Raw genomic sequence first — 27567 nt, forward strand, 5'->3', positions numbered from 1 at the left:
GTAGATTTACATTTGAGCTGTATTTAAAAATAATTAGATTTTTTTCTGGAATTAGAGCAGATGAAGAATATATAAGCACTCAAATTTGAAACTTCTGGTTTGGATGCATTAAAGTTAGAAATAACCAATACAAAACAGGGAGAGAGGTCAAAAAGCAGTTGGTAATAGATGTGAAATCACACTGGGCTGGTTGTAGACATAAATGACCTACTGGGTCCTCCCAAACAAAAAACCCTCACCCTTAGAAGTGTAATCATGGAAGTACAGCATTAAATTCTCTGACTTGGCAAAGTAGTACATTCCTATCATCACAGAATTCAGAAAGCTGAGGAAAGAATATTAACAGTTCAAAACCAGCTGGAGCTAAATAAGGAGACACTGTCTCAAAAAACACACAAATAAAAATAAGCAGTCACCATGTAATCTTATATAAATAAGATAATTTATCATTATACAAATAAAAATGATCACCATGTAATCTCATTTTAACCTTATTTGAGACCTGTCTCAAAAAAAATACAAATAAAAATAAAATTACCTGATGACACTTAATTCCTAGTTTAGCAATATTCCCAAGAGTCATTAATACTGGACCACATACTTAATTACAGAATAGGGACTTCATCATGTTACTAAATATAACAAATACCAGACAGAATCAATAGGCTTCAATTTTATGACTTTCTAGTGCATAAGTGCCAAAACATTCTATACAACCTGAAGCTAAATTTGAAATTTAAGTGTGAATATTTTAAATTTAGTAAGAAAATTTAAATAAGTTGAAGAAAAAGTTTAACATTTACAAAAATATTATTTTTAGGTTACTTTCTGATTTTGAGTATTTATTTTAATCAGAAATAACAAAAATTATCATTGCAAATCCTGAGAATGCTAAAGCTCAAATCAAAGCTGTACTTTTAGAGTAAGGTACTAAAAATAAAATTTCCAAAACATAACAGTGAAGAAATGTAGATATTTACATATCAGATAATCAACTGTTTGAGATGACTTATCAGAATTGCATAAGTTTGAAAAAATCTCCCTCTCTAGAGCTGTTTCCAGAATAACATTTATCTGAGGGAAAATTCTTATTCAGGTTAATGTTCACCAAACACACCTAAAAATTCCTCTGAAAGCAAACACAACCAATCTGAGGAGTCTCTGTCACCCAAGTAGAAACATCAAATAATGGATTTCCCTCACTATGTTATCTCTCATAAATTAAATTAGAAAAGTAGAAAAAAAGAAAAAATAAAATTCTGATATTTACTAAGGGCGCAGAGCCTATCATTTAAAAAAAAATTCCAATAAAGAAAATCTAAGTCCTAGAAGCCTTACAAGTAAATTTTTACAAATTTCAGGAAAAACAACACAATCTTAAATAAATAAACAAATAATTCTCTCTCCCTGAATGAGAAAGATACTTCATTTTTTCTTAAGACTCCAACTTAATTTTGACTCAAACCTCTTAACAAATGGTCATAAGTAAGGACACCTGCTTTCTTTACCCACATATTTTGGCCAACATTCTTGAACTTACAAAATAACTTCCTACCACCATGCTTTTTTAGACGTTATTTCTGATCAGGAACTCATTTCACAGCAAAAGAAGTGTAGTAATGGGCTTGTGTCCACACAATACGGAAGACAGTTTCACATATCCACCATGTTCAGACACCACTATATAAAAGAAATCTCTCGAAACAGACTAGCTCAATAACAATGTACATATGACCATTTAAGATGATGCTAAGCGAAATGAACTCCAAGATATGGACACAAGAGGTTTTTCTTTGTTGTTGTTGTTGTTGTTGTTGTTGTTAATGTACTATGTGATTTTTCGTTTCTTTTGTATATTCTTTCCCCTGTGGTATATCCCCTGTTTTCACTGTATTTGATTTTGGTACCCTGGTATTGTATATATCTTTATCTGAATTAGGGAAGGGAAGGGGAACAACAGAATGGTGAGACAAAAGACAAGGAGGGGAACCAATGCAACGTCAATACGGACTAGACAATATATTGGAAGTGATCTGTACAACTGTGGGGTGGGAGGAAGACTGAGGGAGAAGGGAAAGTAGGAGAAAAAATGAGGGAAGGAATAACAAGTTTGACAAGAAATGTACTCATCACCTTCCTTATGTAACTGTAACCCCTATGCACATCACCTTGATGATTAAAAAAACTATAAGAAATTAAATTTTAAAAAAGAAAACTAAGAAGGAAAGAGAACTGAGCATGTAACTGCCACATATAGCTGAATGATGCAACCAACCATAGCCTAATGTACCTGGCCTCCCCTACAGGAAAGCCTGCCCGGCAATTCTGAGCTCCAAGAAGTCCTTGTGGGCTCAGTATCCAGGCTTGGTCCAGTGTCAAAATATGGCATGACAAAGAATTTGAAAGGACGTCTTAAAGAAATACAGTCAGCGACATGAGAACATTGACAGCTAAACAAAGAAAACCATATTCAATATGGAAAAACGTATTCAAACAAAAGTAGAAGTTCAACAAAAAGTTTACTTATTTGGTTTTTGGAGACAAGGCCTCACTATAAGAGTCAAACAGGCTTGTAACTCACTGTGTAGTCCAGGCTGGCCTTGAACTTGTGATTCTCCTCCCAAGCCCTGGGATATAGCTGTGTGCCACCATATCAAGCTTAAGTGTCTGTTCTTTATAAATTACCCAGTGTCAGGTATTGTGTTATAATACATAAAGCAGTGTAATCTGGCATTTAGGTAAATTTTTAAACTGCAATTTAATACGGAAGTAACAAAATATTTAGATGGTCTCAGACTATGCCCAGAAATTAAGAAAATGATTTCTGAGAACATATCTCCTCATGTGGGAGAACATTTGTACAAACATTCCTTGTAAAAAATGATTGCTGTGTCTCATTAGACATGGGAATCATTTATTTGCAGTGTTTTATACAAATTTAAATGTGTGTGAAAAGATGCAAATGTATGGTAGCTATCTAAAGGGGTGAAATATAGTAGCTTTAAATTACTATCATTCAGCTCTAAACCTCAGAATCTACAAACAGTTCTACTTTTCTACATACTAAAAAAGTGTATTAATAAGAGAGTATATCTTAAATATTCTCACTACAAAAAAATATATGTAAAGTGTCTTTGTTGGGTACTGCCATAGGGGGGGAGGAGGAGGGAGAGGGACACACGCCAGGGATGCCACAGAACACACTCAAGGCTGGTGCAAGAATTGACTTGGTCCTTTCCATCTGCTTCTTCAGCCCAGAAGCAACAGTTCTATCCCATACTTAGAATATTCTCAAACCATCGCAATTTTCTCAATATGTTTCTGCTTTATTTTTCTTATGCAATTATATATCCTATCAAACTTTTTAACATCAATACATTCTCTCAGTATTTCTCTTTTATAAAACTTCATATCTTTGCCTTTGTGCTTTCCTCTGAATTCTCTACCTGTATCACTTTATTTTTTTCTACCAATCTTATTTTAATTATATGAACCTGTGACTAACATAGTGTTAGTAAAAAATTAAAATTTTAAATATTCTTGAGTAAAATTTTTCATGATACAGTGGAATATTTATTTCTAAAAACATCTGAGTGGAAGAGCCATCAGCATGTACTTTTATTCAATGATGAGCAGAAGCTCACAATTTAATATTCCAGATTGGCTAAAGGATGACTGTTAGCCTCAGCAGTGATATCAGATTTCCTCACATGAATGCAGCACTGAAACTTTCTTAACAATTAGAGAACATTTTGAAAAGATATAAATTCCCAAATACTTAAATATACTGAAATAAACTGACTCCTCATGAATACATTCATCTTAAATTAAGGTAATTAGACACTTGAACATTTCGAAATGCCATGTTTCATTAGTTGTGATTTTTTTATAAAGAAGGCTTAATGGTATTAATAACCATCTTATGCCATATGGAGAGGTGACATATATAGTTGCACTGGTATCAAGGACCTTAAATGGTGAAGTTAAAAGGTCTTGACTAAAGATTTTCAAATCGCTTGAACAGACTTTCCTCCTCTTAACTCCCACAGGCTTGACTACATAATGACTGATTAACACAAGATACAGAATTTGGATGGACTCCATAAGTGACAACTCTCCGATATTATTTAGAACACAAATCATTTTATGGTGTTCATTTTAAGTTACTATAGCATTTATAAAACTGGAACAAGATTTCTCAAAAGTACACTAAAGTACAAAAATTTTTTTGTCAACCTAAGAGTAATATAAATTCATTTCTCCATAAACCTATAATTTGCTGCTGAGGTGTATGAGAAAGGAAGAAAGAAAGAAAGAAAGGAAAGAAGGAAGGAAGAAAGGGAGGAAGGAAGGAACAAACGAATGAACGAACGAAAGAACGAAGGAAGGAATGAAGGAAGGAACGAACGAAAGAACGAAGGAAGGAACGAAGGAAGGAAGAAAGAAAGAAAAGAAAGAAGGAACACAATTTAGAACAGTAATCTAGAACCAGAAACTTCCATTGTCTTTACAATACCTATAAATGTACTGAGTGCCACCAGCAGCCAGTCAGGAAGCAGCTGTGTGAATCTGGATCACAAATGTGCATCCTGCCGGGCAGTTGCCTTCACTCCTCCTTCCCACCATGACACATGTAGCACCCACCCAATAGTGCTTAGTCTTATCGTTTGCTTATGAAAACCATTTTATGAACTAATAAAGTTAGGAAAAATAAAAGCTTGACAGACTTTAAAACATAGTGGAAGTACAGGATGTCTACAAGTACATTTTGGCCAGTTCTCTCATCAGAGTGTCAGAAAGCAATTCTTTAACATCTTTACCTTATATTATTGTGCCTATGGTATGAAATGCATCATAATATTAGGTGTGTGCTACGCCAATGGTTAGGTGCATAATGAGATACCAACCACCAAGTAACCAACCCACAGAGCAAATGAAAACTCTGCCAGAATCTAATCATTTCTACGAATATTCCAATGACATGAGGCTTGGGATATGGCGCAAGTAATACAACCAAATATTCTATTGGGAAAGTAAAAGGAAAGAAAGGGGGAGGGTAGTAGAACAATTTTTAGAGCAATGTTGATTCTTATAGCACAGTGCAGCTGAAATCTATTTCTAACATATTTGTCCTATCCTCAGGGCCCTGATGATCTATGCCACAAACCCAAAGGATCTTTATTTTGTACTCCTAAAATGCTATAACCAATGTACCCCTGACCCCTCTTCAAAGCTCCACAGGTCACTCTAAGCTTTCCAAGTTTTAAAGTTTCATTTCTAGCCCGTTTTAGTTGTTCCTCAGCTAGAAGTGACAGCATTCTTGTGTTACCATTTCCATAACTGCTCAGTGCTCCCTCTGCCTTTTCAGTTCTCTAAGATCCACTTTCCCTCATATTCCTTTCCCTCAAAAATAACTCATTAGCTTCTGAGTACATACAACATTCTGTTGTGAGTTTTGACTTTGTTTTGACTTTGCTTACTGTTTAACAAGAGCTAATCAAATAAGAAGTTGGCACCCTTGGCCAACCTCTGGTTCAACAATATTTAAAAGTAAGCATTCAGAATTAACAAACTTTTTTCACTCTTTGTACAAAGCCCTATGACACATATCTCTTGTCTCAGAAATGAGCTAACTGTGTTATTTATCCATCCTTTGACAATCTTATCCTGTGAGAGAGTGGCCTCAGGTTGGAGTCTAAACTAAACAGAACTGACCTGCTCCAACTTCTCTTTGGTTCCATTCTGACAGTAATTCCTTCAACAGGAATTGTGTCCGTGGGGGTTTTTGTTGGGAGGGGGGATTGTTTGTTCTTCATATTCACCACTACATGTTTAATACAAGGGTTAATACTAATAGCTCAAGGGAATCTTTTTTGTTTTGTCTTTTTGTTTTGTTTTTTATTTGGGGGATATGTGTGTGTGTGTGTGTGTGTGTGTGTATGCTTGCACATGCACACAATGCACACAAATGCGCCAATCCTAGGGCTTGAACTCAGGGCCTGGGCACTGTACCTTAGCTTTAATTGTCAAGGCTAAGTAACCTTCTACCAGGTGAGCTACAGCTCAACTCAGGCTGGTTTTGGTTTTTGGTTTTTGGTTTTTTGGGGTTTTTTTTTGTTTGTTTTGTGGGTTTTTCAAAAAGTTTATTGGCAATTAGAGTCTCGCAGACTTTCTTGCCCACACTGGTTCAACCAAGATCTTAAGATCTCAGCCTCCTAAATTTCTAGTCATTGTTACCCCACACAAAAAAATCCTAGACCAAGATTTTACATCATAAATTCTGTACTATAAAATGAGAACTTTGGCACATACTACCATTCAACATCTTGACTTATCATTTTGTTGAGCTCCGCAAATTAATGACTCATGTGTTTACTCAGCCTGGGAAAACTATTTTTCATATCAACTACTCCTAGTATTCCTTTGCATTCTGTTTCTAGACTGCCTAATAAACATACCTGGTTTGCATCCATCCTCCATTTATCCTATTTGCAATACTTTTATCTTTTTATATTCAACTAATGCTGATGCTAAAAATTTTTAAAAAGAAAAATATTTCTCAGGGACCTTCTAAAATAAAAAGAGATGTACATGTAACTTCTTTCTGTGGATCCAGCTGTTTTTAGTGTGAAAATATTTGGAAAATTAAAGTGCATACTCTTTAGGATGTCATGCATATCCATGTATATAATATCGAGGAGGCAAACTTCCTAATACTCTTATTTGAAGGGTAAATTATAAAACTACTACATTATTTCATATATTTGAGGATTTACTCAAATCTTAATTTGAGAGTAAAAATTGTTTTCACTAAATACATATTATACACCCAACTCTTCCAAGGATCTATGATTTGCAAAAGGATTAAACCACAAATGTTTCTACGACTAAATTTTTCCCCCTTGGGGAGCCAGAGTCTCACCTAATACTTTTAATTATCAGAATTGTAAAAAGGATAACACTAGAATAAAAGCGTTTAGATCCAAAAAGAAACTAAGTTAGAAGATTAAAAATAAAAATTAGGACAAAGCAATTGGAACAACTCTTTCTCTTTAGAACAGACCTGCATTCTCATTTCCAACTACAGACAAGGTATATATACACACTTCTACCAGGTGCCTTCAGAAACTTCTACTGTTCTTTCTCACCCCATAGTACTTCTTAATCTACTCTGATCTAAAAATATGTATACTGGAAAAACAGTACTTTTAATATATTTCATCTAAAATGAATTACGATGTATGTATAGCAATGAAGTACTGAAGAAATAAAATCCAGCCCTAAAATATCCTAAGATAAAGACATGACCTATTGGAAGGCAAACTTACTTAAAATTACTGAAAATATATTACATGTCAAGCACATGCCTAGATAATTTTAAGCTAATGTTTTTTGTTTATTTTGTGGTACTAGGGTCTGAACTCAAGTCTTCATTCTTGCTAGGAAGGTGCCCTACTGCTGAGCTATACCTCCAACCCTGTTTTCACTGGTTATCTTTCAGATAGGGTCTCTTTTTCTGTCAAGGTACACATCTTGGCACCAGCAATTAATTTTGAAATTCAATCTGCTTTACATTTTCAATGTACTCAATAGGAGCTAATCATAAAATGGTATTTTAGCTTAAAAACAGGTGTCAATATAGGTTAAAATACAGCTTTACAGCACTGAAACACATCACTGAAGAATATTGAGTTTCAAAACAGATACATATTAAAAAGAAAAAAATTATACTAGGAGTAAATTGCATTGAACCTAAAGTTAAACCTTCTATTCCCGATTCAATACATTAAGTTCAGCTTTCATGTGTGTCCCAAGAATGAATACTTTCTGACAAAATGGGAAGTTCCACGTAATCCCTCTTCTTGGGCAATCATGGACTTTTGCTTAGGTTTAAGAATTTTGTTCAATTTTTAAAATATGGAAGTATCAGGTTAACTAAAGACAGTACACAGGCTACTCAAGTACCTCTCTCAGATCCTAATATAATATTTTTACTACACAGTCTCCTTCAGGTTATCTAGATTATGAATTGGTTTGGTGAAGTCTTCTTACCGGATGTACCACAGTATACTTTTTTTTTTTTGTTCTTGACAAGAAAATAGCATAGTTGTTTTTCAAGTTAGGTAATTCTTCTGCAGTTGTAGAGACCGATGAATTCCAAGCTTTCTGTTGAAAGGAAGGGTTTAAAAGAAGGGTTAAAAACTTTATTTTTGACTGGGCACCAGTAGCTCACACCTGTAATCTTAGCAACTTAGGAGGCTGAGATCTGAGGATCACGGTTCAAAGCCAGACTGGGCAGAAAAGTCCCTGTGAGACTATTACCTCCAAATAACCACTGAACAAAAACCAAAAGTGGTGCTATGGTTCAAGTGGTAGAGCAAAAGCCTTGAGCACAAAGAGACTCAGGGGCAGCACCCAGGCCCTGAATTCAAGCCCCACAACCAACAACAAAACAAAGCAAAAAACTATTTCATAAATGCATGTAGGGTTATAAATAAGTCCTTTAAGGAAGTGTGACAACCAGAAGTAAGCTAAAAACTGTCAAAAATGTAAACAGCACAGAGGGCTAGAGGTAGAATGTCTTCCTAGCATGTTGATGCCTTTGGTTTGAGCATCAGCACCACAAAATTAGATAGATAGATAGATAGATAGATAGATAGATAGATAGATAGATAGATAGATAGATAGATAGATAGATAGATAGATAGAGATAGACAATAGATAGATGGATGGACAGATAGATAGGCAGATAAATATAGAAAATGTGGTCAGCATAGTACAGGACTTGATCTGTTTCAAAAAGAAAAATATAAGCCAGGCACTGGTGGCTTACACCAGTAATCCTAGCTACTCAGGAGGCTGAGATCTGAGGATCGCGGTTCAAAGCCAGCCCAGGCAGGAAAGTCCATGAGACTCTTATCTCTAATAAACCACTAGAAAACCAGAAGTGGCACTGTGGCTCAAGTGGTAGAGTGCTAGCCTTGAGCTGAAGAGCACAAGGATAGCACGCAGGCCCAGAGTTCAAGCCCCACAACCAACCAAAAAAAAAAAAGAAAGAAAGAAAGAAAAAAATAAAATTTTTCCAGTTTAAAAAAAAACACTATTTAGAAACTCTACAAACATTTTAGACACAATATATGTCATCTTATTAAAACTATAAGGCATTTCAAAAGACACAGTATGTATATGATTAAATATCAAGTGAACAGGTATCAGGCACCAACAGGAAGTCATTGATTCAAGGCCATCCAAGGCAAAGTTAGCAAGACTCTTGTCAAAACCAATCCAGGTGTGGTGACACACACTTGTAATCCCACTACTCAAAAAACAGAAGTGAAAGGATCACTATCTGAGACTGGCCCAGGAAAAAGTACAAGACTCTATCTAAAAAACAAAACTAAAAGCAAAAACTGGAAATACAGCTCAATTGTAGAACACTTTGCCAACAAGCAAAAGGTCCTGAATTCAAGTCTACAGTACCAATAAATACGTAAGTACATAAATATAAATAAGGAAAATTAAGAGCGATAGATGACACAGATATTAGGGCTAGCAAATAAGTACTTTAAAATAACTGTGATTAATGTACTCAACAAAATAGAAACAAATTAAAAGAACAGTGGGAAACATGAAAAATGAATCTTTCAGGCCGGGTGCTGATGGCTCATGCCTGTGATCCTAGCTACTCAGGAGGCTGAGATCTGAGGGTCATGGTTCAAAGCCAGCCCAGGCAGGAAAGTCTGTGAGACTCTTATCTCCAATTAAACACTCAGAAAATCGGAAGTGGCACTGTGGCTCAAGTGGTAGAGCGCTCGCCTTGAGCTGAGCGCTGAAGGACAGTGCTCAGGCCCCGAGTTAAAGCCCCACATGCGACAAAAACAAAAAAGAAAGAAATGAATCTTTTCGAAATAATTCATAGTTGTGTACCAGTGGTTCATGTCTGTAATCCTGAATACCTGGGAGGTTGAGATTGGGGACACTCAAGGGCAACCAGGAAAATATGAGACTCCTTTCTCAACCAGCTTGTAGGAGTATGATATGTGCAATAAAACAGAAGATAGCCCATGAATCATTATTATATAGCAATTTCCTTTAACTTGTTAAGCATTTTATTTACTGGCATGTAAATAAAATATTCTTTCTTTTGTCTTTATTGTTGCTACCATTGGTCACATCTGAAAAATCATATGCATCTGAAAACTGTACTAAACCACTGAACTGAATTCTGAAACTATCACTCAGCTGTGGGCTTTATTATTTGCCTCCTGTCATACAGAATGCTTCCATATTAGAAAACTTGCCATTTTAAACCTAGCTGTGTGGTTCATTCTCCTTAACCTTCATTTGTCTCCAAATATCTTCATTTGTTGGGTTAAATCTGCAGGCCTTTACCATTCTGCTTACCCTGTGTGAACAAATGTGGGCATGTGCACATTTTTTCCAAGTGTTATATTTTTCATCTCTAGAACTTCAATTTGTACCTTTTATCATTCGTGCTATTTCTCTATTTAATATGCTCGATTTTTCTCCTGCTTTTCCTAAGTTATTAAATATAGTCACAACAATAACACATCTTTGTCTACTACTTCTGTTTGCAGATGTAATTTTAAAAGAACCCTATGAAGCTGGTATTGTGTAGAAAGAATATTTTGTTGTTATTGGCATATTACCTGGTAGTGTGAAGGTCCAGGAGATTCTTTCGAGATCTGAAAAAAACTTCGAGGAGTAGAAGAACCAAATGCACATTTACTATTTTTCCTTGAGCAGATATTTTTAATATTGTCAATTATACTGTTGTGTAGGATATTATAAAATCCTGGACCTAAAATTGTAAAGAATATTATATATTAGAATAAACTTGATTTTAATTCCTTTTTTTTTTGAACTAAGTAATTTGTTGCTTTTTTTTTTTTTAAAAAGCACTCATATATTTAGCAAGCCCCACATGGGGCTGTGGCCAAGGGGTAGAGCATGAGCCTTCAGCAAAAGAGCTCAGAGACAGACTCAAGTCTAGAGTTCAAGTCCCATTACCAGCACACACACACACATACACACACACACACACACACACACACACACACACACATACACAACATTATTTCTGGTATATACAGCTTGTTAAGAAAGTTAAGGTACATAAAACAAACACTAGAAATGTGTATATGAATTGTATACCTGGTAATTCCTCTTTCTTGCAGATCTGTTTGAATCGAGCAGCACCTTGACCAAATGGGGTATTTTTCACTGGTGCTTTCTTTAAGCACTTAACAGGAGTTCGGATTGCATTATATGCACCAGGAGCTGGAGTGACTGATTTGGTAGGTATAAATCTCTACAGAAGAACAAGAAAATGTGTAGTGAGAACGACAGTACATAGTAAGAGTCTAAATGTTATTCTGGGAGCTGTGGGGCACTTGTGGCTCAGAAGACTGAGAGATGAGGATCGTGGTTCCAAACCAGCCCAGGAAGGAAATCTGAAAGATTTTATCTCCAATTAAGGCTGGTACTGAACCTGTGGCTTAAGTGATAAACTGTCATCCTTGAGCAGAAAAGCACAGGGACAGTGCCAAGGCTCTGAGATCAAGCCCCAGGACCAGTGCACACATACACAAACGCACACACACACACACACACACACACACACACACACACACACGTCTGCAAGTTAAAAGAAAGAACTACATGATTATAATTTCTTTAATGAAGTTATATTGAATTAGCAATGATCCTCAACATACATATTCAATTAACTCAATAACTTCATTAAATGCCTTAAGAAAACTAATTTTTTTTTTTTTTGTCAGTCCTGGGGTTTGGACTCTGGGCTTGGGCGCTGTCCCTGCGCTCTTCAGCTCAAGGTAAGCACTCTACTGCTTGAGCCACAGCGCCACTTCCAGTTTTCTAGTGGTTTATTGGAGATAAGAGTCTCACAGACTTTCCTGCCTGGACTGGCTTTGAACCGCGATCCTCAGATCTCAGCCTCCTGAGTAGCTAGGATTACAGGCATGAGCCACTGGTGCCCGGCAAAACTAAAATCTTATATTCAAGTAGTTTATAAGTCAAGTTTAACTTACAAATATATTAACATTAAATATAAACGTGTTTTATATGTACAACTATGAACTATGAAATATAATATTGTATAATTTTACTTTTGAACTTCATATTTGAAAATAATTTTAAATTTACAGAAAAGATGTATAGCACTGAAAACACCTGTCAATCTTTACCCCAATTCACTTGTTATTAATGTTACCATTAACTTTTTATTTGTCCTTTCTGATTGCTTCTCTTTCTCTACTCACACCAATGTGTGTGTATGCAAATATATGTGTGTATATGTATGCACATATATAGATATATATGTGTATTTCATGGAAGGTAACAAATGTAATGGTTCTATACCTCTACGTACTTCCACTTGTATTTTTTTTTAAAAAAAAAAAGGAACAGGAATTTTTTCTTATATACCCACAATATAGTTTTCAAATTCTGTAACTATATCAGTGGTACAATACTTTCTCCAATTCATATCCACACTGATAACTCTCATAATGCCTCTACAGTCTGTGATCAAGTATAAGTTTATATATTGCTTTTAGTCATCATGTCTGCTTAGCCTCTTTTTATGCAGGAATATTTCTACAGGCTTTCTTTGTTTGCTGACTTCTACAGTTTGGAGGAATCATATATCTTCTTTGTAGATAATAGAATCTTCCTATTTGAGGTTTATCTGATAGTTCCTTATATTTACATCTTGATTACGAACTCCTGGGAGAACACTAATAGACAATGTTTAACTTTCTCAGGGTACCACATTTGCAGATACATGGTAGCTTCTGGCCCTCGGTATTTAACCTTGATCTAATCCCACAATCCCTGCATCCTTGTCATTAAATGCTCAACATTCTACTATAAGCAAGAGCTCACTCTTCCCTTTCAATTATTTATTTCATTGTCTTTCTATCTACTTATTTAACTGCCAATTTCATGTCCTTGTGGGTTCATGAATGCCAGTTTTAATGGTTTATACTTTATTTTTTTATTGTGAAAATACTGTACAGAGGGGTTACAATTACATGGGCAAGATAATGAGTACATTTCTTATCAAGCATTGTAGCCTCCTCCTTTGTTTCCCCTTCGCTCCCCTCGCCCCCCCCCCACCCAATCCTAATGGTTTATACTTTATTACCAAACTTTAGGCCAGTGATGTGAGAGGAGAGGGCTCACATTGCTTTCTATGTCCCTTAGCAAGATGGTCATTTTTTGTCTCTTTTTTTTTTAGGATCAACTCTCTCATAGAAGAAGATATTACAGTTCATATGCTACCTATACTGAAACTTGTCATGTCTCAATGGAAGTCTAAGAGGCAACAAAATTACTACCATGATCTAGGTACTAGAAATGCTCCTTTGCTTCATGACTCCTTTAGCAAAAGAAAACTCCACATAAGCACACATGCAGATTCACATAACATACACATTTACACAAACATGCGTACATTTACATATGCGCGCGCGCGCACACACACACACACACACACACACACACACACACACATACAGGCTAACAATGAATTCTTCAATTCGGAGTCATATCCCAGGACTCTTTCTTATAGCTCCAATCTGTACTGATATGTACCATCTTCCTCACTGAAAATCCTAGTACTCAATAACAATTTTGTGCTTAAGATAGTAACACATCTAAAGTATTTTCATAATTGTGTTACTCATACCATTCCAATAAACCAACTAATTACTAAAAGTAATTCAGAATTTGTTTATAGTTCCTACATTTTCGACCCACTTCTTAATTCTATCCAAGACTATGGTAGTCAAATACTGTAAATGTCTGGATTATTCCGTTCTTTGTTAAAGATATTATTTGGTTAAAGATATTCATTTGCAATACAATTGCCCAGTCGCATTCAGTTTTAGAGGGTTTCTAGCTCTTTCTACTCTAATTTGTTTTCAATTTTTAATGTATAAAAGATGGGCATGCTTCCAAAAGGCAAATATATATTGTTAAAAGTATTATCAAAGAAGTATTACTGTTCCCATTTCCCTTCCACCCTATGCATTGCTGTGCATCCTATCCATGTGTAATATTTTGCGATTTCAGAGCAGTAGCTAATTTCACACTTCTAACATAATATCAACGTGATTTCAACCAACTGCAAAACTTCTACAAACAACTGACATTTCAAGGCCAGCACAGGAGTGTTTTCCCATTCCTAACCTCTTCACGACCTTCTCAGGTAACAACATTATCCTAGCTGTATTTTCTTAAAGACAGTTATGTGTATGTTTCCTATTTTCCATTCTTTTACACATAAAAGGCAGTATACTCTTCTGTACTTTGTACAATAGGTAAATATTAACATTACCCAATTTATTACTAGAAGCAGTAAAAACAACTCCCTAAATTTTTGCCTAGATACCATCTTATTGAGATGCCAAGGATGATGTTGAAGATGATCATTCTGAACCCCACCTAAATTATTTGAGGAGTTAAACCATTTACTGATACCTAGGGCTTGATCCCAGACCAATTGAACCAATCTCTGAGAAGAAAAAGCAGCAGGGAAAATTGGAATCTGGGTGCACAAAGAAGTTAAGAAATTCACCCAGATAATTCTAATGTGTATCTAATGCTGACAAGCATTGTCATGTACAAAATATTATGTTTTGAACTTTTTAAATAGTTCAAGATATAAAGCAAGTCAATACATTTAGATTAACACCAAAAACAAAACAGACAACTACTGAAATCAATGACTAAATTGTCTCTATTTCAATAAACCAGAAATTCTGTGTCCTAAGTTTATCTCATTAATTGTATTATTCCTTTTTCTATCACAATTATTAATATATATGTTCATATGCAACTGAACACTAATACTCTGATCAGTGCCTATGCTTGTTTTAAGTCCTCCATGTCTTTGACTTCAGAACCATTACTTCCTCACTTCATCAAAGCTTTAAACAAAACCAACATCATCTTTTCTCTCAAATTTTTATTAAGGTATATTAATTATACAATGGAGTTTTATTATGCTATTGCCACACATGCATAAAATGTACTATAATCATATTCACCACTATATTGCCATTTCTTACCCCTTCTTGTTTTCTCATTTTTTCAATATTAATTGGTGTTATGTGATATAAAATTAGGGCTATATATCAGATGAGCAGAAATAGCATAAAATAGTTGTGAAACTGTATTTAAAATTCTCAAGGGGCACATGCGTGTGCACACACACACACACATCCTAGCCCCTACACATCCATCTTGTGCACTGCTTTAAGTACCATTAAGTTGCGCTAAGCAGAAACCTAGTATTCATTTCTGGTTCTTCCTAGTCCCTCATGTCAGCATCTAGCCCATTAAAAAGTAATCTTAATTATATCTACAAAGTATAAGTGCAGAACTTGTCTCCAAGGAGGCCTCTTAGGTATAATGAAACCGAAGTAGTCATCTGTAGTCACCTGAAGGTTAATAACTTTCCCAAGTTAAATAAAATAACCAGAGATGTATTTAACACTGGTAGATAAATATCACAACTATCTGGAGATTGCAGCATTATAAACATTGGCCAGTACTTAAAATTGTCTTGCTTTAGAAATATTTAAACACCTTTAAGTCCCCTTAATATACTCCATGGAGATACTTTCATAATCTCCATGAACTCCAGCATCCCTGATGAAGGTCCCAGTGACAGCTGTAGATCTGACCTATTGCAACCTCCATAGGCAACCTTGAGAACTTCTCTAAAAGATATGTGTGTCCCTTAACTTAACCCTCTGCACAGGGCAGAGTGAAATTTAAATTTTTCTGTATTTGACACTCCCTCTCATGTGAACTAAACTTTCACATATTCCAATTTGCTTAAATGAAAATGTTTAATAGATAGTTCAAATGCAAATATTCACCTGTATGTTATTGCTAATATTCTAACCTTATTTCATTTTACCCCCATTTTTGGCAGTATGTTTTTCCCAGGCCATCTCAATTCTAATTTCCACCTCCATTTCTAATTTTCCTTTTACAATCCTCTTAAACATCATTTACTTTGTGGCTGGCCTCATATTATGCCTATTAGATTCTCTATATGAAAATAGCTATAGACCATTACCTGTGATTGAGAAAGAAAAGCAGGGGATGCATCATTTACATTCAGTGTTGTACTTTCAGTCTTCTGAAATTGACTTTTAATTTCATATTTTCCAGGCCCTGGTATTTCCTAAATTACAGAGAGAAAGAAGTACATGTTCTCATTAGGAAACGATCTATAGCACCTAAGGGAAGAGATGGCTAAACATCTGAACCAAATATACAGGGTTTTCAGAAAAGTCCTATATGATATTATGAAAGCACTTCATTAAAAGACAAGCCAGAGTAAACTTAAAAGAAAATTTTATTTTCCTTAGCAAACATCTCTTGAACCTGAAAACATACTACTTGAAACTCTGCTGCCCTCTATCGGTGAGCTCAGAAATAAATTACCCAATTCTTCACATGATGAAGAAACAAATTTTGTAGTTCTTCTATTTAAAAGTATACATCTAGCTTTTCTCTTTAAAAAAAAAAAAATGGACTGGCTGGCCAGGAATGCAGGTATATATTCCCAGAAACCACAAAAAATAAACATACTGTCCTTTCAAATTTCCATTAATCAACTAACTGCCTGATGTTTTCCAAAAAATTAAGTCTCAGAAAATATTTTTATTAACTACAAATCCTAAATGTAAGACACTAGGCCTAGCTAGGTTACATTTCACAGGCATAAGCCACTGATGCCAGTCCATATTAATTTTTTACAACCACATTTAGAATTACCTAATGTGTCAGACATGTTAGGTTATTCAATGGGTATTTGATAGAACTCTGCCCTTATGAAAAGTTTTGCAGGTGAAAAGACAAATAACTAATCAGATTAGCTAATCACAAACTTGAAGGATACAAAGTGCTAAACAGAAAATAATAGTAGAAGACAGGGAAAGAAAAACACTGATGCTGAAATCTAAACACAAGAAGGAGCTTAACCTGTAAGGAAGGATGGAATAGCATTCCTTCTTTGGAAGCATATGCAAAGGCCATGTGTGCTGGCTTTCCTGGTACAGTTGCCAGCACATACCAAGTCCCTAAGGAAATGTTCTATCTAGGATTAGAATGGCCAGGTTATATAACAGTTCTATATTTAACTATTTTTCAAGAGATCCACTTACTTTTTTTTTTTTTTGGTCGGTAATGGGGCTTAAAGTCTGGGCCTGGGTGCTGTTCCTCAGCTCTTCAGCTCAAGACTAGTGCTCTACCTCTAGAGCCACAGCTCAAGTCCTTTCCTGCCCGGACTGGCTTTGAACTGCACTCCTCAGATCTCAGCCTCCTGAATAGCTAGGATTACAGGCATGAGTCACCAGTGCCCACCTTCATCCACTTACTCTTGATAGAGGTATGATATTTTAGATCCATCAGTTATGCAAATTGAAATGACATTTCCCATATCTCACCTTTGCTTTTAATTGTTATAGCTATCTGGTATAGTTTAGGTCTTATATGTCTCCCCAAAACTCATTTGTTAAAGACTTAGTCACCCAAATCAACCTGTAGGCTGCACAAGGTACTATTATATGTACTAATGTGTACTGATACAACTAAAACATTCTTCTTGGAGGAAATCAGATCATGGGGACATGTTCACTTCTATGCTTTGGATACCACAAGTTCATATGTTAAGAGCTGGATTCCAAACTGGTGGCTCTACTGACAGGTGATTGCATCAGGTGCTAAATCCCTGAAAGAAGTCATAGCTGAAGGGACCGTGTTTTCGTTATACCAGAACACCAGGCCACTTCAAAGTTCAAACACATTACAGTGGGAATTACAAAGGACTTCAGTGGGAATTACAAAGGACTTCTGAGTTTAGGCATTTTTAAGCATAAGGTTCACATTTCCATTCTCCAAGTTCTGAAATCCTAGTTGGATTGTAAAGGGAAATTAGATACAGTCATGAAAACATATAAATATGGAGACATGTAAATATCTTAGATATTTACTCAAACCCCAAGTGAATACAGCCAAGAGATCAACCTTCAGTGTTCCCATATCATTAGAAAACTATATGAACCCAGTGGACTCAGAGAATCATTATGTTGTGACAGCTCATTTCAGTAGGCTTGAAATCATCATGAATGATTTTGCTAAAGCACACAAAGGGTAATAATCACTGGTTGAAGGATTAACAATCTTGCTTGTAATTACAGGCCCAGTGAGTTTTGGAGTGGTTTGTGATCATTGTTAATGAATAACAGAGAAACTGATCATTTGTAAATGGTCTTTGGGAGACCCAATAAGGGTTCTACTGTCGGTGCTAGTTTTGTAACACTATGCCTATATGGACAACAGAATGCAAGGAACCTTGGCAAGAGTCCATTTGGAGCTCTGTGGTTCTGAGGTATTCCTGCACATGCCAGCTTCCCTTTCAGGCTTTCACCATGAAGAAAATCCTTTACTTTAAGGCTGTTGTTATTTCTATTCTTCTTCAATGAACTTCAGGAATTGTCATTTTGCTTTAGTACCTGAGCCCTGTCTACCACTATTAGTACAATCATGAAAAATAACGAATTGTTGTTCTAATGCACTACATTTTGGGGTCATTGGCTAAGCAGCAACAGGTAACTAAAACTATCAGCCAAAATTTACTAAGCACCTATTTGCCAGGCGGAAATTTCAGTTCGTGAGTAAGAAAACTACGACATGAAAAAGTTGAATTATTTCCCAAAGCAACATAGCTAGCTTTTAAGTGACTAGACCAGGTAGTATTGGTCAGTAGCCCAATCCCAACTGCCAATTTTGCTTTTCCATCCATGGAGGCTGTACTAATCAGTCCTTGTAAACAAATGTCAGAGAAATTAGAAGCCAGAGCATGGCTGGATGGAGTACTTCAATTTTGAAATGTGAACTTTGTAGCCCCTACAAAACGTCAAAGTTGTGCTATCATGGGGCTGGGAAGGTGGCTCAATGGTAGAGTGCTTGCTTTGCATGCATGACGCCCTGGGTTCGATTCCTCAGCACCACATAAGCAAAAAGAAAAAAGCCGGAAGTGGCGCTGTGGCTCAAGTGTTAGAGCGCTAGTCTTGAGTTGAAGAGCTGAGGGACAGCGCCCAGGCCCCATGACCGGACCCAAAAAAACAAACAAACAAACAAACAAAGTTGTGCTATCATATACACAATAAAGCACAGAGACCTGGTGCTCAGAAGTCAGGGCTGAGACACACTTTGAAAGTGATGGTTGAATTTGGAAGGGGTAGGGACCCCCTGAAACCATGAAACTAAATGGGGTTTCTAGGAAAATTACATGGAGAAAGAAAAAGGGCTAATATTATATAATATTTATATGATTCTGTTATCATTTTTGTAATAAAAGTTTTCATTTCAAATGAAATGTATTTTAAATGCACATCTCAGACTCAGTTCTTGCTATAAGTGACTATCCTCATGACTGATTGAACAATAATACATGATTTGGAACTATTGAAAAGAACATGTGTCTGTCACATCTGTTTGCATCATTACAATATTAATTTTGGTTCACTCAGATGCATGATGCATTCTTTGTGCTTGATATCTGGAAAAAAACTTTTTCCATGTAGTTTAAAAGCTAATTAAATTTAAACAGAACTGGATCAAATAAGCATGTTCTCTTAAGAGAACAAACTATTTGAAAAATAACTATATTAATTAACAGTTATATTGCACATGTTATTGCATAGCAGAGGCCACACTTTAGCTACATGTCACCCAAATGCAAAAACTTAATTAGTAACAGGAAGTGGTTGGTATCAAGGATAAATCATATACTAGTTAGCCAACCATATGTTCAATGACAGAAACAGAAAACAGAAATAGTCTTTAATGTAAGTCTAGGCAAGTAAATCAGTAAAAACAACAATTAAGTGTATGCTACTAAGTCTGGTTATATATTATTTGTCTAAAGTAGAGCTGTCATGTATAGCATGAAATAGACAAACATGAAATTGAGTAAAGCTGATAAAGAATTCCATGCTTTGCTGAAAAGTAATTCATATCAACATTGGTATTAGTGATTCCATTAAGTCAAAAATTGAAAACAGCAACCCTGAAGCCACGTCACACTGCCCATTTTTTTTTTTTTTTTGGTCATGGGGCTTGAACTCTGGGCCTGGGCGCTGTCCCTCAGCTCTTCAGCTCAAGGCTAGCGCTCTACCACTTGAGCTACAGCACCACTTCCCACACTGCCCAATTCTAAGGTAAAGTAAGTGCGATTAAATATGGCCAGCCTGGAAATCTCACTACCACAATCAGGAATTACAAAAGCGTTTTTATTGAAAGAGGAAACATACACAAAGATAATGTATGATTTCCCTATAATTGCTATATGCTATCTGTGAATTATCTAGTAGCAGTCAAGATTTATTATGCCCATTTTGGCAAATTAGTGCTATGTAAATGTTCAGAGTTCATTAACATTTATTACTGTGCAATGCAACATGAAGTTCCACACAGAGTTAGTTAATGTGAGGATATTCTTCCTTCTCTTTACAACCTAAATTCCCTTTTTGAGGAAAAAGAAATGTTATCATTTAATTAATAATATGAAGACAGTTAAACACATCCAAATGAAATAATGTTAAGGGTTATAAATCTTAAATGAAGTTAAAGAACCAGCATAAGATTAATTAATATTATACTCACAAAGACAGAGAATTCAAATGCAAGCAAATAAGTGTTAAACACAAAATGGGATACTGGAAATCATTCACCTTTATCCCTAGGGGGCAGCTTTTAGTCAGCTCCAATTGATTGACTGATGGTTGTTGTTTTTCTTTTCTTTTCTTTTCTTTTTTGCCAGTCATGGGGCCTGAACTCTGGGCCTGGGCGCTGTCCCTCAGCTCTTCAGCTCAAGGCTAGTGCTCTACCACTTGATCCACAGCACCACTTCTGGCTTTTTCTGCTTATGTGGTGCTGAGGAATCGAACCCAGGCTATTAGATTTCATATTCTAGTCTTTAATATCTTAGTCTAACTATATTTAAAATAAACTTCCACATATAAATTTCTGCATATACCAGAGATTTTATGAAAAAATCAAAGTCTGAAAGGTATGATTTACAGTATCTATACTCAGTTATAGTCTTACCATGGTGAAATGATAATATTCATAATTGTAAGTGGACAGCAGAGACTCACGATCTTCACAGTCACTGACAGTTCTTTTTTTTTTTTTGGCTAGTCCTGAGGCTTGAACTCAGGGCTTGGGCACTGTCCCTGAGCTTCTTTTACTCTAGGCTAGTACTTTATCACTTGAGCCACAGCGTAACTTTCACATTTGTTGTTGTTGTTGTTGTTTATGTGGTACTGAAGAATTGAACCCAGGGCTTCATGCATGCTAGGCAAGCACTCTACCACTAAGCCATATTTCGAGCCCCCTCACTGACAGTTCTATGACTGGGCTTGACTATATCTGAAGTAATCACTAAAATGTTGTATACTGACCAGACCCAAATACTAATATTTTTCCACGAAATTAATTATATAGGACAATAGAGTCAGATCAAACACTATGGATACTATGAAGAGATTGTTTGTCTTCACAATACTTGTGCTATGAGACAGAATATTTACCTTCCTTGTATAATCACAAATTCAAGAACAGGATAAATTAGAATTTCCTATACTTCACTCCTCTAAGATGTGTATGAGAGACATGTTAGTGACAATCAGAAAATATGTCCTACTGGACAGATTTATAGACCTCTGGGCAGATCAAGTCATCAAATAATGAAAGTACCAGAATAAGAACTTTTTCCTGATTTTATAGTAGAATATGGATGAGTAGAGTTATAAATTGATAAATTATGGATCACATATTACATAGACCCAACACAATGGGGAAATTATGAGTTCATAAGTTGAGACTACTTATAATTAAGGTAAGATCACTGGAACAAAGTATTTACTGTGGTTTGCATATATCCCTCAAAAAGCTCATGTGTTGGAACCTTAAATCGCAATGCAGTAATCTTGAGAAATACAGTCAATTGGAGATATTTTGATCATTAGTTAGGGCCCTCATTCATAGATTAATACCTTTCTCACTAGAATTGGCTAGCTTTCATAGGTATATGATTCCTTTACTCTCATAAGCCCGTCAGTATGAGGCCTTTACCAGATGTGGTTGTTCAACCTTACATTTTCCAGTCACTAGAACTCTGAGCCCAAATAAACTTGTTTTATTTATAAGTGACTTAGTCTCAGTATGCCTTTATAGCAACACAAAGGGAGCTAACAGAACTTTAAGTATTTGATATTGAAGAAAATGCAATGTCTATATTACACTAATACTTTTTCATGAAATCAAACATCTGTACACTTTCTAATAAGTAATCAGTGAACATTAAGATCATTCATATTAAAGCCCACAGATTGGGAGAAGATCTTCACTAGCCATACAACAGACAAGAGCCTCATATCTAAAATATACCTGGAACTCAAAAAATTAAATCCCTCAACAACAAATCCTCAAAGAAACAACTGCGTAATAAATAAGTGGGCTAAAGACTTAAAGAGAAACTTCTCTGAAGAGGAAATAAGAATGGCCAATAGACACATGAAGAAGTAATCAACCTCTCTAGTCATAAAAGAAATGCAAATCAAAACACTGAGGAGGGGGCGGGGAGGATTGGGTGAGGCGGGGAGGAGAGGAGGTGGGGAAGGAATGGGAAGGGGAAACAAAGGAGGAGGCTACAATGCTTGATAAGAAATGTACTCATTATCTTGCCCATGTAATTGTAACCCCTCTGTACAGTATTTTCACAAAAAAAAAAGAAACACTGAGATTCCACTTCACCCCAGTTAGAATGGCTATAATCAAGAACTCTAGTAACAACAGATGCTGGAGGGGATGTGGCCAAAAGGGAACCCTACTGTATTGTTGGTGGTAGTGTAAACTTGTTCAACCACTTTGGAAAGCAGCATGGAGATTCCTCAAAAGACTCCACATAGAGCTCCCCTTTGACCCAGCAATCCCACTTTTTGGCATTTACCCGAATGATCACAAACAAGACCATACTAAAGCTACAGGCACAACTATGTTTATCACAGCATTATTCATCATAGCTAAGATATGGAACCAACCCAGATGTCCCTCAGTAGATGAATGGATCAAGAAAATGTGATATATATATATATATATATATTACTATATGTATGCTGTATATATATATGTGTGTATATATATATATATATATATATATATAATGGAATTCTATGTCTCTATCAGAAAGAATGACACTGCCCCATTTGTTAGGAAATGGATAAACAATTTATATTAAGTGAAGTAAGCCAGGCACAAAGAAACATAGGTCCCATTGTTTCCCTTATTTGCAATAACTAGTACATGTGTAGGACAAGCAGGAAAGGTCGAAAGCTATGTACATATGACCATATAAGCTAATATTAAATGAAATGAACCCTGAGATAGGGACACAAGAGGTTTTATTTTTGTTGCTGTTGTTTTTAATGTACTTACGATGTACTGTGTGATTTTTTTTGTTTCTTTTGTATGATCTTCCCCCATGGTATAACCCCTGTTTTCACCATATTTGATTCCGGTGTCCTGCATCTTGTATATACATTTTTCTAATTTGGGGAGGGGAAGGGAAATAACAAAATGCTGAAAGGATACAGATTGACCCATTGTAACAATGAGATGTACAAGACACTATGTTGAAAACCAACTTTACAGCTTGGTGGGGTGGCCGGGAGGGAAGAATGGTAGGGGAAAATCAAAGGAGGAGGTAACAATGCTTGATAGGAAATGCACTCATTACCTTACTCATATAACTGTAGGCCCTTTGTACAGTATCTTTACAATAAAAATGTATCTTAAAAAGATCATTCATATTAGGTAGTTTTTATATTTCTTAATTTTCAATAAAAATCAATCATACATTTTAATTAGTAATGAAATAAGTTTTATTTCATGTGAAAGATAATGCTACTCATAATCTTTCACTAAGGTCACTATATACAACTCCACAATGGGTAGCTTAATTTATCATTTATGTTATATTTCCCATTGATTTTTCACAATGGTTTCTATTATTGAAATTTGAAATTCACAGTCATAGATCATTGTAAATAGCACCAGGAGCATAATGGCTATCAGGTATGTCTATTCATATTAAACAAAAATGGCCCCGAAATTATGGAGAGATGGCTCAGTGAAGGTGACTGTCAGCACTCTAACAGATGATGAGTTGTAATTATAGGTAGAAGCTGGTAGGTTGGGTGTTTCAACTTGGAAAACAACATTTGAATGCATTTATAATTCACTTTAAAGTGGTATTCAATTCTGGAAATTATTTCCTCAAGCTCTGTTGCAGCATTTGGAAATGGTTTATGTATTCGCTAAATAATTTATCATTGGTTTCATTCCCTAAAGATAAAAAAAGATATGAAGCTAGGAAAAAGTCCAAATCTCAGACTCAAGCTACGTGTACTTTCATTTGATTATCTTCAGAAATTCCTGAGAAAACAACTTCTGCATAAAAAGCATAATGGAAAGGAAGAGTTGAGGCCAGTGTGGATACTAAGATAGAAAGGTCATGTGAAATCATTATGTCCTTAACCGTCATTAGCTTTATAATTCATTTCAACCAATTCATGGAGTGTGTGTTCCCCCAACAACATTCTTACTTTAGTGGGGTCCAATGGCTGTATCAATCACTTACATCTTCATTATCTATAACTGATGATACTTTCAACAGATGTATATTTGAAATTTTTATTCTTAAATTTTTCTCACTTTACAAAAGTATAATTGACAAATTAAAATTCTATTAATCTATTCTATTATTGTTATTCTACTATTCTACTATTATTATTCTATTAATCTAAGGTATTACAAGTGTGATGTTTTAGTATACACACACATTGTGAACTGACTACAACAATCAACCTAATATATCTATCACCTCACAAAGGGAGGTGTGTTAAAAACATTTAAGATCTACTCCCTTAGTAACCTGAAAGTATAAAACAATTTAAATTATTAACCATAGATAAGTATGCTGAACAAACTCCCTTACCAAAATTCTAACTAACAGAGAACACGTAGGTTCTAACTAATATCTGTCTTCCCATCCCCAGCCACATCTGGTAATCAGCACTAAATCCTTCTAAGCAACATTTTAGATTCCTTATATACTAAAATACTAAAAGCATACAGTGTTTGTGTTGTGTTTGTGTGTGTGTTTGTGTACATCTAATTTATTGCACTTAACACAATATTCTCCAGGTTTATCCATGTTATTGTAAATAACAGCATTTCCTTCTTTTGTGGCTAAATAATATTCCCCGGTGAATAAATAACCCCAAATAATTTTCTTTGCTTATTTGTCCACGGTTGGGTATAGATTACATGAAATTCTCTTTTAGACTTTCTGAGGAACTTCCACACTGTTTTCACAATGACTTATAGAATACATGGGTTACCTTTTATCTACAGCCTTACCAACACCTACTCTTTGGAGTTTACTTTTTGAGAACACCATTTGTAACTGGAGTGAAGTATATTTCATTGTGATTTTCATTTCCATGTCCCTGAATAATTAGTAATCTTAAGCATCTTTTTTATTTACAGTAACTGTTTACTATTTACTGTCTTCTTTTCAGAAATACTTACTCATGTCTTTTGCCAGCTTTTAAACAAGATTTTTTTTCTTGCTAGTAAGTTTTTTATGCTTTCTACATTTTGTGTATTAACTTCTCCAGAACCAGAAGCCAAATAAACGTCTACTGTTTCTGATTTTCTCATTCTGAGATATTCTATTATCACAGAGAACACAGTCCTCTCCATAACACATGTATCATAATGGGAACAATTGTTCACAAGTCAGGGCAATGGTTTGCAACATGTGTCAAGAAGTTTAATGCAAGCCTCGAGCTCGTGGCTCACATCTATAATCCTAGCTACTCAGGAGATTGAGATCTCAGGATCGCAGTTCAAAACCAGTCCAGGCAGGAAAGTCCATGAGACTCTTATCTCCAATAAACCACTCACTGTGGTTTATTGGCACTGTGGCTCAAGTGGTAGAGCGCTAGCCTATTGAGCTAAGGGCCAGCGCCCAGGCCCAGAGTTCAAGCCCCACAACCAACAAGGAGGAGGAGGAGGAGGAGGAGGAGGAGGAGGAGGAGGAGGAGGAGGAGGAGGAGGAGGAGGAGGAGGAGGAGGAGGAGGAGGAGGAGGAGGAGGAGGAGGAGGAGGAGGAGGAGGAGGAGGAGGAGGAGGAGGAGGAGGAGGAGGAGGAGGAGGAGGAGGAGGAGGAGGAGGAGGAGGAGGAGGAGGAGGAGGAGGAGGAGGAGGAGGAGGAGGAGGAGGAGGAGGAGGAGGAGGAGGAGGAGGAGGAGGAGGAGGAGGAGGAGGAGGAGGAGGAGGAGGAGGAGGAGGAGGAGGAGGAGGAGGAGGAGGAGGAGGAGGAGGAGGAGGAGGAGGAGGAGGAGGAGGAGGAGGAGGAGGAGGAGGAGGAGGAGGAGGAGGGCCACATAGATTTGAAGTTGGCAAAAATTTTCTCTGTCCACAGCCAAAATGTAAATATCTCAGGCTTTGTAGATCATAATGTAGACATGTTTAATTTGCAGGATATTCTTTTGTCTTATTTTACAACTTCACAATAGCTGTAAAAACACTCTGCTAGTTCACACACCTGAACAAAAAGAAACACAGATACATGAGCCATGGTTTGGTCCATGGACCAAAGTCTGTCAGTTGCTAAAGACTGTCTTGTGAAATATTCAGGTTTAAAGATGATATATTGTACTGTACAAGGTAACTGATAATTGTAAATGTGTCACACAGGCACTGATTTAAAAGGATTTCATCAAGGATACAGATGCAATAGCCATGACTTAACAGAAGGTGGGGAAAAAAGGCTTTCCTGTCAATGCCAAGTCCACATAGTGCTATTCTTCAAGGTAATAGAACATGTATCATTACAAACCAAAAATCACTATGCCCATTTGGAATATGTAAAATGGCAGTCCTGGGTCCTCCTTGTGCAAGCCTACTGCAGTTCTCTGGAAATTTGGAGAACAGAATAATCAATGTACAAGTGAGTCCAGTTCAAATCTTTGCCTGATTAATGAAAGACCCCACTTTAATTAGATACCTGAGAAAGTTAGTTTGCTGCCCTATCAAAGCTGAAATTGATTCTATCAAATGTGGAGATGAATTTATCAAAATAGGTTATCTAATTGATCTATACTGATGTTATAAAATTAAATATACTCACTGAACTGAAAAAGTTGACTAATAATTCAAAATTTATTCAGATCAGAAAATTCTGTCACTAAGATATTTCAAAAAATTACCTTGTTTATTTTATGCAGTAATTTTAATACCATAAGCTGACATATCCATTATCAGTAAAGATTCAATGTAGCAAGTACAAAAATCCAAATAAAACATAGATTAAAATAATTAATTAAAACATCATTAATCCTTTCCCTAAAATTACTTATTTTG

At 35.8% G+C, this 27567-nt stretch overlaps 1 protein-coding gene across 5 annotated transcripts in view; it reads right to left on the reverse strand.

Moving 5' to 3' along the window:
• Stpg2 (sperm tail PG-rich repeat containing 2) overlaps positions 1 to 27567 on the reverse strand; it is a 272154-nt gene that overhangs the window by 204644 nt on the left and 39943 nt on the right. For all 5 annotated transcript variants that reach the window (XR_011371903.1, XR_011371904.1, XM_070022306.1 and 2 more), the window contains 4 exons: positions 16139 to 16246; positions 11176 to 11332; positions 10671 to 10822; positions 8053 to 8166 (listed from right to left, as the gene is read on the reverse strand). Coding sequence is in view for 3 of the 5 variants with exons in the window: in XM_070022306.1 (XP_069878407.1) it covers positions 8053 to 8166; positions 10671 to 10822; positions 11176 to 11332; positions 16139 to 16246 (531 nt within the window). In the remaining 2 variants the exon portion in view is untranslated. The remainder of the gene's footprint in view (positions 1 to 8052; positions 8167 to 10670; positions 10823 to 11175; positions 11333 to 16138; positions 16247 to 27567) is intronic.

The sequence above is a fragment of the Dipodomys merriami genome, unplaced genomic scaffold (assembly GCF_024711535.1).
Source record: "Dipodomys merriami isolate MVZ:Mamm:240054 unplaced genomic scaffold, mDipMer1.0.p SCAF_15, whole genome shotgun sequence".
NCBI classification, from domain to species: Eukaryota; Metazoa; Chordata; class Mammalia; order Rodentia; family Heteromyidae; genus Dipodomys; species Dipodomys merriami.